This window comes from Argentina anserina, chromosome 1 (genome assembly GCF_933775445.1).
Source record: "Argentina anserina chromosome 1, drPotAnse1.1, whole genome shotgun sequence".
In the NCBI taxonomy this organism is placed as follows: domain Eukaryota; kingdom Viridiplantae; phylum Streptophyta; class Magnoliopsida; order Rosales; family Rosaceae; genus Argentina; species Argentina anserina.
Window position 1 is genome coordinate 6,174,095 of NC_065872.1, and position 14,929 is coordinate 6,189,023.

Consider the following 14,929-nt stretch of genomic DNA (forward strand, 5'->3'; position numbering starts at 1 on the left):
TCTGTAACTAACAGAGCTAGTCTATGATAAAAATCATCGATATCGATCACCAGCCCCATCATTTATTCTCATTTGATGGCATGTTTACTTCACATGAATGGAATTGTATTCCCCCATAATCGATTATATTCCAGTGTTTACTTGCGTAGAGAAATAAGATTTGTGGTGGGGCCCACCTTTTAAATACATAATTCATTTTGGGAGAGACCCGGATTTGTAAACTACAAGACCAAAGTCAGAATGGGAGGAAATGAAAATTTGCTTCCGAAAATATCCTCATGATTTTCCAAATTGCCCAATCGATATCCTAGAGTTTTATCCGATTTAGAAAAATGGTATTTTAATAATTAACTTAAATTAGTTTCATTTACTTAAATTAACTTAAATGGTATTTTGGTAATCAATTCATTATCGTAAGTAAACAATAACAATCGTAATTAGTTTCATTCTTATTTCTCTAATATTATTCCATTTCATCTCTCATTTTTTCGATTTATATTCCAGATGAATTTCATTCCAGATAAGTAAACGTGTCATCAGTATTTCATCTCTCAATTTTTTCAAGAAAATAGATATACTGACATATGGACCGAGATCCTCTCCTAATGGAAATCTTTCTAATATTGTCTAATAAGTGTATCCAAGCCGTTCGTTGTATATCAATGGCACAAATCACTTCTCCTTCTTTTATTTTTATTTTTGCCTTTATTCTCTCTCTCTCTCTCTCCTGGTATAATCAGCATTAAGTCCCAACTCTCTCTCCTCTCTCCCCAACTCTCTCTCCGACGTTCTGCGGCGACCCAAAATATTACTTTGTTTTCAGGACTTGATTACAACAATCAAAACCACTTGAAAGTTTTTTAGAGTGATGGATCCTCATTAACAACCAAATTTTGCCTCTATTTATGCCTTTTGTTCTATCTATTTGTGTTTTTTTGTCATTGAACTTTGAACAAGAAGAAAATAAGTGTAAGAAGACTGGAATTTGGCACCAAGATGATCAAGTTAAAACTTCTCAGAACTAAGAGGGATGGAGGGATTCGGGATGGAACTGTGGAAGTGTTGGGGAATGGGGATGAGATGAGAGACAGTGGTTCTATCAATGTTTAGTTGAGGGAGAAAAAACAAGAACGGTCTCTTAGCCATTGATACAAAACGAACAGTTGAGATTCACTTATTAGGAAATATTAGGAAGATTTCCATTAGGAAATGATCTCGATCCCTGACCTATCAAGTTTTTGACTTATTCATATGTTAGCACTTAGGACTTACCCCGTGATTATTCTTGAATACGATTAATGTTCCTTTTTATAGAGATCGATATGATCAGTCTCTTTGTCTCCATGTAAGAATGACAATGGGAAAGCCTCCAAAAGGAAGCTGTGAACAACTAAGAGAATATTGACCCAAAAAAAGACCAACTAAGAGAATATCTTTGCGAGTGATTGGATAACACATAGGGTTGATCACTAGCTTGCTCATTTTCCAGAAATATTAGCTAGTACAAAACGAATACGAAAACTAATTATTGTAATTAAAACGAATGGAGTTTGTAGCCGACCTAATCATCGTTGAAAAGACATTAGACATTTGTCTTCCTAGCCTCTAAAATATGGAATCATTCCGTGCATCATAGCGTGTCGAGTTTTGATTTGCCCAGAAGAACACTGATTCCTAAACTCATCAGCTTTTACGTTTTACGCGGTTTTTTTACGGGGGTTAGCCGCTGTTAGATTAGGTAACTCCCGCATAGTATCCCAACAAAGCCGGATTAATTTCTGCATCACCACGGGACATTATAGCAAACACCACATGTCAAACACACTTATCTAACCAGAGCCACCGTCAGCTGGCCACCCAGACCCAGGCAAGAATTCGAACCCCAGACCTTGTAGTTAGCAAGGATAGAGTTTTCCACCCTCACCACCTCCTGGGTGGTTACATACACCAGTTTTCAGCACACCTGAAGCTACTAAAAACAACTAGTGGGAAATAAAACGTGTTTGATTTTTTATAGTGTAGAAGGCATTCGGCATTCCATTGTTTCAGTCCTCTGGAAATTTTAATAGCACATCATGCTAAGCGAGATTTAAAAAAAGGCATAAATGCCGATTTGCACCCTAAATTTAGCTGAAATTGTCAATTTGCACCCTGAATTTGCATTTGAGTCAATTTACCTCCTAAACTTGGTAAAAATTGCCGATTTACACCCCGAACTTGTATTTGAGTCAATTTACCTCCTAAATTTGGTAAAAATTGCCGATTTGCACCACATCCGTTAAATTTAACTGTTTTTATCCAATTTTGCATCACATGTCATGCACATGAGGGGTAATGTTGTCATTTTCTATTTATATTTTTCTTAAAAACAAATAAAAATATTCTTTAAAATGAGGATTATTTTGTTAATCAAATTATTTATTTACATCTTTTTTTCTACCTACTTAACCCTACTTTGAATTATATATTCAATATATCCACCCATTCAAATATAGTGTGTTGTGTATAAATATATTTTTATATGTACACATTGTTGGAGGATGAACAAAACGAGAATAATAACGAAGTAATAGAACATAACGTAACCGTTTATTGATTGATAATGAGGCCAATATATAGGCATTACATAACCACGATCCCGTAGGATTCGGAGTCCTAATCTATTACAGAGATGCGGATCTATCTCTAACAGGAAACCTAATAAGGCTAAGACACAGACAATGGTAGAATAGTAATTCTCTCGGAACACACATTTATTTTTAATTTTCAATGTATTTATTTATTCATATTTTTTCTAATATCTTTTAACATACAATATCACATAAAATAATAAATATATAAATCAATAACATGTTTCGAAAAAACAAACATTGTAGCAAGTGTTCCTCTTAAGTAATTTTATTAATTTATTTCATTATTCAATATGAATAAATATATAATGACAATACTACCCCTTAAATGCATGACATGTGATGCAAAATTGGATAAAAACAGTTAAATTTAACGGATGGGGTGCAAATGCAATTTTTACCAAGTTTAGGAGGTAACTTGACTCAAATACAAGTTTGGGGTATAAATCGGCAATTTTTACTAAGTTTAGGAAGTAAATTGACTCAAATGCAAGTTCGGGGTGTAAATTGACAATTTCAGCTAAATTTAGGGTGCAAATCGGCATTTATGCCAAAAAAAAAACGTCTGTGTGATTTGTAAAGCCACTGTACTTTCATCAAATATATGGAGTTTGTAGTTGAAAAAAAACTCCCAACACTCGTTGCTGCAAAGGAGATGTACGTAGTATCTGTCGTATTGCATGGCACGTATCCGATTCACTAAATTATAATCTGAAAAGTTAATAATTCATCTATTTACTGACTCTTTCTATCTGAAACGCGATCAATTTATATACAACTTAATCCAACGGTTGGATATATTCGTAATATGAAATGTAAGTTGGATATAGAAAAATCTAATTATCTACTAATTCTAGGCCATATATATACATATGTTAGGGTTAACGATTTGTTATAGTGATCGATAATTGCTTAGTGAATCTGTACTATCAGCTACAAGGACTATCTTGTGCCTCTTATAATTCACGCATGCATAACAAAAATGGTAACTTCCATGCACGCCTGATCGTACTCATAGCCGTATGCATTACCAATTATAGCCCCTCAGTCGACATGTGTCCAGCATGCGTGATCTTTGTAATACTATCAAAAGGATCTCATCAAATTTCAAAGGTCTGATATGACGCAACCACTTTCACTTTGCTTGGTGATTGATCGAGTAGTACGTCTAACTTTGAAAAACTTGCTTTGCAATGCTGCTCCCCTGAACAATGGAGTTATGGAGAAAAAGCAGAAAAGTTGGCAAAGCACTGATGGAGCACAATACCTTCAAGCTGGCATTATCATGATATGCACTGGAAGCACGAGCGATATATCTGTATCACGTACAGACTTCAACTTAGAAACCAGAGAGTCCATTGGTCCAGATATGCAATATATACTCCTACTTTTCAGTTGAGCATCTAATCAACCTACTGTTTAGTTTTATAACAGATCTTTATAACCGTTTGTATTTTATACTTTGATTCCGTAATAGTATCTGTTTTAGCATGATTGCAACCTAGCTATATGATTCGAGGTTGGTTCTGGTCGAGGTTGTATATGTGAAGGAGTGCTATTACCAATTGCTGTACCTCGACTGTATGAAGTGATATGTGTATATATATATATATATATGGTTTCTCGGCTGCAGAGTCACGCACGGTGCAGATTTGACGATTACAGCCACTGGTAACGCGCAACGACGACGCTGACCAGCACAGCGGCACTCCCCTCCTCCCGGCGCTCATGCATGTGCCGGCCGGAGCTGCAATGCTGGCGTGGGCCAGCCGGAATTTCGAAATTTCAAATTTCTGGGGCACCGTGCGGAGATTTCGGCCACCGTTGGCCTTCCGGCCAGCACATACTTGAGCACCGGGAAGAGGGAAGTGTAGATGTGCTAGTCGGTGTCGTCGTTGCGCGTCGCCGGTTGCCGGAATCGCCGAATCCGCACCTTACGGACCGATAAATTTTGTATATATATATATGTGCTTAATGCCTTAATGGTGTATCATGAAGTGCTTTGCTTAAGTTGTGGAGTATGCATGTTAACAATTTAGGGTTGATTGCGCTTTGTTAGATTGTTCATCATGATACTAAAATGTTAAGGGTGAGAATGGTGTTTAGCTTGTAGTTTCGAGAGCATGCAGAGCCCTAGATATGGCAAAACGCATACAATGATGGATTATTAATAGATTATGAATGGCTTACAGCACTCAAATTTGCCACTAATTTCCCAGTAGTTCAGAATTAGGAGGCTAATTAGTTTTTATTATCTTAACTTTTAATGCTTGTTTCACTAAGACGAAGCTTAATTAGCCAAACAGTAATTCCTCTCAAATTCATGTAAGTTATTGCAATGCTATGATGCTCCACATTTGATTAGACTGATTAGGACCATCTATATTCCCAAGCCTAGATTGTGCCTTTCATGATGGCACTTGAATTATATGCACTTTGAATAACCATGATAAAAAATATATGCATTAATAAAACCATTCTGGGAGACCTACGGTAAAGTTTCATACCATTCAAACTTGCCTTTATATACCATTAAAACACCACCCACGTTTATTAAAGCAGCAGAGAACCAAGCAAGCTCCAGAGTCCAGACCACCATGGATGTTCAGCAAGTCTTTCACATGACTGGAGGCATTGGCCACAGTAGCTATGCAAGAAACTCTTCTTTACAAGTACTCTCTCTCTCTCTCTCTCTCTCTCTCTCTCTCTCTCTCTCTCTCTCTCCTGATTGTGTTCATTTCCTGTGTTATAGAAGAAGGCTTCTGATATGGTGAAGGACATGACCTTAGAAGCAGTCCAAGAACTTTACCTTACTACAGCTCCACAAAGCCTAGGCATAGCTGATCTGGGTTGCTCGTCAGGACCCAACACCTTGTCAATCATGAAAGAAATCATTGAAGTAGTCCAAGGAACAAGTAGAAAAGCCTTCCACACAGAACCAGAAATCAGAGTGTACCTTAATGATCTTCCCACCAATGACTTCAACTCAATCTTTAAGTCCTTGCCAGAGTTCTCAAGGGACTTCAACAAAGAAGTAAACAGAGGCTCTCCTTCCATTTACATAGGAGGTTATCCTGGCTCATTTTATGGGAGGCTTTTCCCCAACAAATCCTTGCACTTTGTTTATTCATCATACAGTTTACACTGGCTGTCTAGGGTGAGGAAAAAATGATTATTTACTACCATTTAATTTACAGTTTGACCGTGCTAGTGGGTTACTGGGCTATATTGTCGTGCAGGTTCCTCCAGCTATCTACTCGGAGCAAGGGAAGTCCATAAACAAAGGCAGTGTATACATTTCTGAATCAAGCCCTCTTGTAGTGGCTGATGCATACTTGAAGCAATTTCAGGAGGACTTCACCTTGTTTCTTCAGTCAAGGTCTGATGAGGTGATTTCAGGAGGAAGAATGGTGCTGATCTTGTTGGGTAGAAGGGGTCCAGATCATGTGGACAGAGGCAACTCTTTCTTCTGGGAGCTTCTATATCGATGTATTGCCATTTTGGTGTCCAAGGTACTATTATTATGACTAAAAACAAAAGTAGATTTAGAATATTTCACTCACGTTGAGTTGGCTCGGTTCTGTAGCACTCTGCCTATTTATGAATAAGAGCGTGCTTTTAATTGGTTTTGTGCTTGTTAGGGAGAAGTTGACGAGGAAAAGCTTGATTCATATGATGTGCATTTCTATGCTCCATCCAGAGATGAAGTAGAAGATGAAGTGAGGAAAGAGGGTTCTTTTGAATTGGACAGGTTCGAGATGTTTGAATTAGAGAGGGATCATCACAAGGACAATCAGAGCTATGCAACAAGTGTTGCAATGACTGTAAGGGCTATTCAAGAATCCATGATTAGCCAACATTTTGGAGAAGAAATCTTGGACAATTTGTTTGAGAACTATAGGAGATTGGTAGGAGAAGAAATTGCTAAAGAAGACATTAAGCCTACTACGTTTGGGATTGTACTTAGAAAACTATAATGGTAGCATTGACTTATAGCAATGCCTCATGATTGTCATTTTGCTCTTCCATCATTCTAATTAAATCCAGGAAAGCTTCTTGTTTGCAGCATCATTTTTAACCTAGCGGCTTCAATTATATATTATTACATCAGCTTGTCAAACAGGAAAGAAAAACGTATCTAAAGGTCTCACAAATTTTGTGACTTCCAATCAGGCCACGGCTTCAAAATGACTTTTGGATATCTTCACCTTTCTCCACTAATTGAGTAAAAATCTTACAAATATGCAATATCCTGGGAGCTACATTCGATAACTAGTTAACTACTACATCTATTGCTTTGACATTGTCCAAGAACTTAGAGTAGAGTATATCATCAATTGGTTGCATTTAATATGAATTTCATTTATCAATTGTTGTCAACAATGGATGCGAATGTGTGCCTCCCCGACAGCTTTTCATCCCTATGCAACCAATGTATGCCTCCCCGGAGCCAAACGCTTTTCCTAGAAAAATCCGTAGATCTTAGATTGAAAGAGAGATGATATATATCCAAGTCTAAATCCCTCCAAGAACTTGTACCTAGAGTGAAAATCTTGATTCTTGAACTTTAACTTCATAATTGTTTCGTACTTTCGTGCACTCGGAAAACCGTATACTCGTTTTAAAGTTCACTAAACCCAAGTCACTGAAGTCAGTGGACAACTTGCTCACCTTCGGGAGCATGGGGAAAGGTCATTACCTCTCTTGTGCATTGATTATTAACTATATATGTGATGAACATGCTGGGACTGCGAGCGTGGTTCGGACAAGATGATCAAACATATGCATGTATACCGAGGAGAAACGAAAAGGAAGATGCCGGAAGCCCGGAAGGGTTAGGACGTGGGTTGGTACCGTCACCGTCAGCTGCCATTTACGATTGATTTGTGATATGAGCATTTTGTGTGACGTTCTTAACATGTTTTTACTTCCATTTGTACTTTACTAGCCCTTATTGTTATACTATTGAGTCATTGAGTCGTAGTAAGAGTCGTAGGCGGTATTTGATGCATTTTTGTGCTTACATGAGTTAAAAACGCATAATTGGTCTAGAGTCATACTTTGACTATGAATCCCTAGGAAACCTAGTTGGATAAGGAGTCTTCATATTTCTACCTTTTGATCGCATTGGCGATATTTTGAGAGTCCTTCTTGCACTAGGAATCCTTGTTAGGTTTCGAAACTAATTATCTCTTACTTATGATTTTATTTTCTTATTTTCAGATTGGATTTAAGAGATAATACTAGAGGAAAACAAGGAGAATTCATGCACATGGAGTCATATCATCAACAAGTCATGCAACAATTAAATAAAAGAGATAAAAAAGTGGAGATAATTAAGAGATTGAGTCCTTGCCATGGGAATAAAGAATAAATAAATGTGAAGATTAATTAAGTGAAAAGAAGAGAGATGGAGCCATGCATATGCAACATAAAAGTTAGAATATGATCATTAAATAAATAAAACATGGCATGATTTATGTAATAAAACATGACATGATTTGAGTGATTAAAGCATTGCATTATAATAGGAAGAAAGAAGCTAGTGCAAACCAAGCATACCCTCTCTTTTTCCTCTATATATACATGGATTCACCTCTCAAATAATTTCACTTCTCATTAGCATACAAGAGCCAAAACTCTACCAAAACACCACCATAAACTTCTCTCACAAATTAGCCAAGTCGTCCACCCCAAAACCATCATCATCTCCACCGAGTTTCACTTATTGCAGTCATACCTCTAACGTTCCTATAACGTGTGATATTCGCAACTCATCTCCATGGCTTCGTCTATTTGTGTTAATCTATAATTCTTTGTCTATGAAGATTGTAAGTTGTTGTTTATGTGGAAATATTGGTTTTGTATTTGTTTTAGAATTTTCAGATTGTATTTGATATGTTTTTGAGACTATGCTGAATCTATGTTCTTATAATTATTGAAATTTTTATTTCTATTGTTGTGTTCTAATCATCTTTCTCATACTTTCAGATAATTTTTCAGATATGTGCATATGAATTTAGTGCTTGGATGCAGTCCCTAAGATTGTGTTTGAGTGCTAGATTCATCAACCATATTGACACAAATCGAATCATGCCCTAAGTAGGTTCGGTTTGTGTTGATTAAAAGTGGTAAAAATTTTGGAAATTTGCATGTGAAACCATAGTGGGTGACGCTACACATGAAACATGTCTCCAACAAAAATTTGGTGCTTAAATGTAATCTTGTTTGATTTCTACTTTAAGTGTTATTGAATTTGATTGCATGCAAATTTAGATTAGGCCCTAAGTCAATCTAAATGTTAAATGAAATCTTGCATGATTAGATGATCCCCTAAGGCTCTAATTGTATTGGTGTCTAAAAAATATGTAATTGGTCGAATTAGAATGCATGATAGGTTCGAACTTGTAATTATGTGGTGTAATGGTAAATTTGATTTAAATTTGTTAAAGAGAAGTCGATCATGTAAATAGTAATTTAGGTTTCATTTTAGTAGTTAATAATCCATTTCAAACCCCCCATTATTTGTTAACACTAAAAGTTTAGAGTTCAATTCAATTCTCCAGAAAGAACGATCTCTACTTATTCTATACTAACGATGATGTTTTACAGGGTTTATTATAGACGCTTTAATTAATGCTCTATCAATTTGAAGGGAGAAAAGGTGCGCGCCGACGTGACTTCAGTAACTTGGATGCGATGAGAAAGAGGTTATGATGAGTGTGATCTTAGCAAAGCGGGAAGTGACGGATATGCCTCATCATTAAGCCTTTGATCAAGTGAGCCGATGGAGGCCGCAAGCCCGATGGGCCTAAAACCCAGCCCGTGTAAAAGTCCTTTACATGCCCGGCCCGGTGGGTAGAGGGCCAGGCTTGGTTTAGGGGTGGAAACCCGGCCCGCCGAAAACCCGACCCGTGAAGTCCGCAAATATATGATATATAGTTATATACAAATAATATCATTATAAATTATGCTAATATGTTGAATAATAAATATTTATATATACAAATAATACTGCTATATTAAATATTAGTATATATCTATATTAATTAAGTAAATTTCCGGTAATTTTACTCTTTTAAAAGAAAATGCAAGAATATAAATTTCAAAGTAGTGACGACTATTGTAACTGATGTATATTTGGAATACATACATATTTGTAGTAGTCATTATTGATTACAGTCCATTTTTCTCAAAAAGATGATGATCTTGTGTGCGATGCCAATTAAGTACACAAAATATATATATATATATAGAAAGAAATTAAGCACATGATATAATGTTATATATATATATGAAATATATGCAATAAGATAGATTCTAATATATCGATTAAAGATGGTTTGGTTAATGAACTCATTTAGGCGTGGGGATGAGCTTCCCGGACTTGTCGGGTTACAAACCCAAAAAAAATATTAGTATGATCATAAATGTATTTATAAACAAAACCGGCATAAATGCCGATTTGCACCCCAAACATGGCTGAAATTGTCAATTTACACCCCGAACTTGCATTTGAGTCAATTTACCTCCTAAACTTGGTAAAAATTGCTGATTTACACCCCGAACTTGTATTTGAGTCAATTTACCTCCTAAACTTGGTAACAATTGCCGATTTGCACCCCATCCGTTAAATTTAACTGTTTCTATCCAATTTTGCGTCACATGTCATGCATTTAAGGGGTAGTATTGTCATTATATATTTATATTTTTCTTAAAAACAAATAAAAATATTCTTTAAAATGAGGATTATTTTGTTAATCAAATTATTTATTTACATCTTTTTTTTTACCTACTTAACCCTACTTTGAATTATATATTCAATATACCCACCCATTCAAATATAGTGTGTTGTGTATAAATATATTTTTATATGTACACATTGTTGGAGGATGAATAAAACGAGAATAATAACTACGTAATAGAACAGAACGTAGCCGTTTATTGATTGATAATGAGGCCAATATATATGCATTACATAACCACAATCCCGTAGGATTCGGAGTCCTAATCTATTACAGAGATGCGAATCTATCTCTAATAGAAAACCTAATAAGGCTAAGACAGGCTAAGACACACATAATGGTAGAATAGTAATTCTCTCGGAACACACATTTATTTTTAATTTTTAATGTATTTATTTATTTATATTTTTTCTAATATATTTTAACATACCATATCACATAAAATAATAAATATATAAATTAATAACATGTTTCGAAAAAATAAACATTGTAGCAAGTGTTCTTCTTAAGTAATTTTATTAATTTATTTTATTATTCAATATGAATAAATATATAATGACAATACTACCCCTTAAATGCATGACATGTGACGCAAAATTGGATATAAACAGTTAAATTTAACGGATAGGGTGCAAATCGGTAATTTTTACCAAGTTTAGGAGGTAAATTGACTCAAATACAAGTTCGGGGTGTAAATCGGCAATTTTTACTAAGTTTAGAAGGTAAATTGACTCAAATGCAAGTTCGGGGTGTAAATTGACAATTTCAGCCAAGTTTATGGTGCAAATTGGCATTTATGCCAAACAAAACCCGACCCGCCCGGATTCACTGTGGGCTATTCAGCCCAACCCGTAAAAGCCCCCTAAGGCCCGTTGTATACAAGCGGCATGGATCCAAGACTTTTTGTAAAAGCCTGGCCCGACCTGCTATTTAAAAAAAAAATAATAAAGCCCGGCTTGGCTCTCTCCAAGTCTACCATGAATAAGCCGGGGTTGGCCCGCTCTGCCCTGTCTGTTGACGAGCCCTAGTGACGGAGGTGTGCTTTAACAAAGGAAGGTTCACGGATTAGAGAAGCCCATGATTTGCATACCCGCCGGATTGCCGGAACCTCATCAATGACTCCGCCGGTAACGTCCTAGCCTCCTAGGCAGTATTTCAGAGCGTTGGATTTCAGCCGTAGCTCTGTCTCGCCAGATGGGCTTGTATTTGACAAACATATAGCCAAGGAAGATTCATCGCCATATTATGAATGTGTGAGAATATTGTCGCTGGTTCCTTAAAGTTCCCTTGCTTTGCATGGTTTCGTAATTAGAGTTAGGTTTGAATTTTATATCGTCGGACTTTGCCGAAGGGGACTAGGGATACGAATGAGAGAAAGCCCTAAAAGACCATTAATGCGTAGCTTATCAGATAAAAGCCCATCAAGCTGCTACAATTTTTTTTTAATTGAAAAGTTTTAGCTGCTGATGAATCTAAGAAAACGTGAATAAGGATCGATAAATAAACACTATCATTGTCAATGCGATGGATATTTCTGTCGATTATTGTATTCATATGATCAGCAATTGCAGTCTGATATATTATCCAAGCTTTTCTAACTTATAATGAGATGTTCCTTTTACTACCCGTATGGCTGTATGTTTTGTCATATCCCCCTATCCCACTTTCATGAAATCAAAATCGTGACAGATGATATTTTTGGTTAAAGATGATATATTTTGGGTTAGGTACTTTTTTAAGTTGATCAATACAAGAGATGCACCGTGCACGTATCAGTGAAGGTAGCATCGATATTGTAGTACCTAATTATATTTAATTAGGTATTTTTAAGTCCATATCATCCAAAGCTACAATTCAAGCAAATCTAAATTTTAACGCCATATGTCTTGCTAGTCATCACGAACATTACATTGTTTCAAAGTTGTTTCATACGATCACTCTTAGTTCGAGACTTCGAGCGTATACCATGCATGCAAGTGATGCTACACCGCACCACAGAGGCACAGACAGAGCCCATATTCATCTTTATTTTGAACAACAATTGAGAAGGATAATTTCTTTTATTAAAGCAAGAAATAGAGTTAATAGGTTGACTGATTAAAATTTTAAACTACTCAAATTACATAGTTAGTGACGGAGTCAAGATTTGATATTTGGAAGTGTTATATTAAGAGCATCTCCAACAGTTTTGGCAAAATTTCTCCAAAATAGAGAAACAAATGCCAAAATCTCAAAATAAAAGCAAATAACTCAAAAGTACCAGACAACAATTTAGTTTACAAATAACTCATTACTTAATTTGATAGAGCAAATAAAGACCAAAATTTACAAATAATAACTAAATGATGGCAAGTTGTCACATGTTATATAATATTTTACTTTTTTACCCCTCTTTGATCCATATTGTTTGCTAACATCAATGAATAGGTTATCTGCTACTGTTGATTATAAAAATTAAATGCAACTGTCGACTATAAAAATTAACTGCTACTGTCGAATTAAAAATCAGCTGCTACTATCGACTTGAAAGACATCTGATATTGTCGACTTGGAAGGTACATGCTACTGTCAACTATAAATCTAATTGCTATTGTCGACTTGGAAGGTATCTGTTACTGTCAACTATAAATCTAGCTGATACTGTCGACTGATAAACTAACTGCTACTGTGATTTTTGGTGAGTAAAACTCAAAATTTCAAAATTTCTCAAAACATATGCAATATGGTCCTTAAATGAAAATGCATGACATAAGGAATAACTTTATATATTGGCTCACCTCCAAATTGCCGGTGGTTTGGCCGGAAAATTTAAATTTGCCGGAAAAAAATAACTAAAAAATGAGAAGAGAGAAATTTGTTATATCTATGAGTGTCATTTGATAATTTTCACGAAAATAAGGGTATTTTAGATATTTTTACATTAATTAATTAAAAAATTTTGTTCTACTTATTCTTTAAGTTTGGACACGTCCTAATTTGTATATGAAATATGAAAAATGAGTTTTTAGTTAATTTAAATGTGGTCTAGTACCAATAAGTAATTTCTCCAAAAATTTATGCTCAAACTCTAACAGATTCTCTATTTTGCATATTTCTGCATTTATTACAAGTGAATAAAATATTATATAATCTTGTTTTTATAACCATAAATTATTTTATATATTTACTTTTCTATTTTGAAATAAATTATTTAAATTTTTTATTGTTTTGATCGGTGGTTATTAAAACTTGATTTATTAGAGAAAGTGTAGCATTTAATGCTTTTACTTGTGCAAACATTTGCAGATTGCTGCAAATTTGGAGAATTTTTCATTCTCTCATCCATTTTTATATTTTGGAGAATGAGATGCACAATCTGTTGGAGTGGAAAATACCCAATATTCTATAAAATTTATATTTTTCTCTAAAATGCCAGAGTTGTTGGAGATGCTCTAAGTTTCGAAACATCAATCATAAGTTGAAAAATAAAGATACCTAATATTATACTAATTTATATTTTTTATTCAATAGTGCTAAAAAATCTAAAAATCAGTTTAAGATAAAACATAAATATAGAGATTTGATGATAGTCACGTAAGAAGAGATGAGATTTGACTCATTTGTAAGATATTGAGGTAATATTAATCGTATAAATACTCTTAAGGGGGTCTAGTTTAAATAACTATACTATATATTTACTATACTTTGATAAATAACACATTATATAGGAATTGCATAAATGCTGGGGTGGGTCTGAACTCGGGTGGGCCTGCATGTGACTCCGCCACTGCCCAGACTCCATAGTATTAAACTCCAAAATCTATTTGATTATGGTTTGAATGATATAATTGTAATTTGAAAAAAAATGATAAAAATATGAGAAACATAACTACACACTACTCTATTAGTTTTTTTTTTAAATGATTTTTGTTAGAAAAAAAACTGCATATACCATATACGGAGGCTAGTAGAAGATAAATTTAAAACTAACAACTCTTACTACTAGTACGTACGACGCACGAACCAACTATCTTAATTATCCACACTTGCTTACTGCTAGCTAGCGCTGGCTAGCTTCACAATTAAGTATCTTATCTGAGTTCTTTCGCACTATTGTTGCCTCAGGCCCTCAGGGACCCCTTCTAATGGTACTTCAGGTCTTGAGCTATACAATCTGCTAGACATGTAGCATATACAATTTGAAATCATTTAAGGGACTAAAAATGTATTGTTTCTTTGTTTGAATTATACTTTGGGTACCAGTTCGGTATCAGTCATTGATATATGTTGTCAAGTCATCACAAGTTGCCTTGAGAACTGCGAAGTGTTAGATTCAACAACATTTTCCAAAGCCCCAAGCTCTCCACAGGAAGATCGATGGTGAGCATCATTATCTGTGAACTCTATATATATGATAGTGTTCTGCATGATGACATAGGATTTCTTGGCTCTCAGTCGAGAATCATTTGTGGATCGATATGATGGTGTTCTGGTGATGAAGTTAGAATTTCTTAGCTCTTGATCAGTCCAAAAGATCTTTCGTGGGGCAAACTTGTCACCAATAACAATCCATTT

The 14,929-nt window shown here is 35.1% G+C and overlaps 1 protein-coding gene across 1 annotated transcript; it reads left to right on the top strand.

Moving 5' to 3' along the window:
* Window positions 1-5,203: 5,203 nt before the first annotated feature.
* Window positions 5,204-6,695, top strand: LOC126800015 (probable methyltransferase TCM_000336). The gene is made up of 4 exons (XM_050527295.1): window positions 5,204-5,302; window positions 5,383-5,787; window positions 5,870-6,142; window positions 6,272-6,695. The coding sequence occupies exons 1-4, from the start codon at window positions 5,228-5,230 to the stop codon at window positions 6,605-6,607; spliced, it is 1,089 nt and encodes a 362-aa protein (XP_050383252.1). The 5' UTR covers window positions 5,204-5,227; the 3' UTR covers window positions 6,608-6,695.
* Window positions 6,696-14,929: the final 8,234 nt, after the last annotated feature.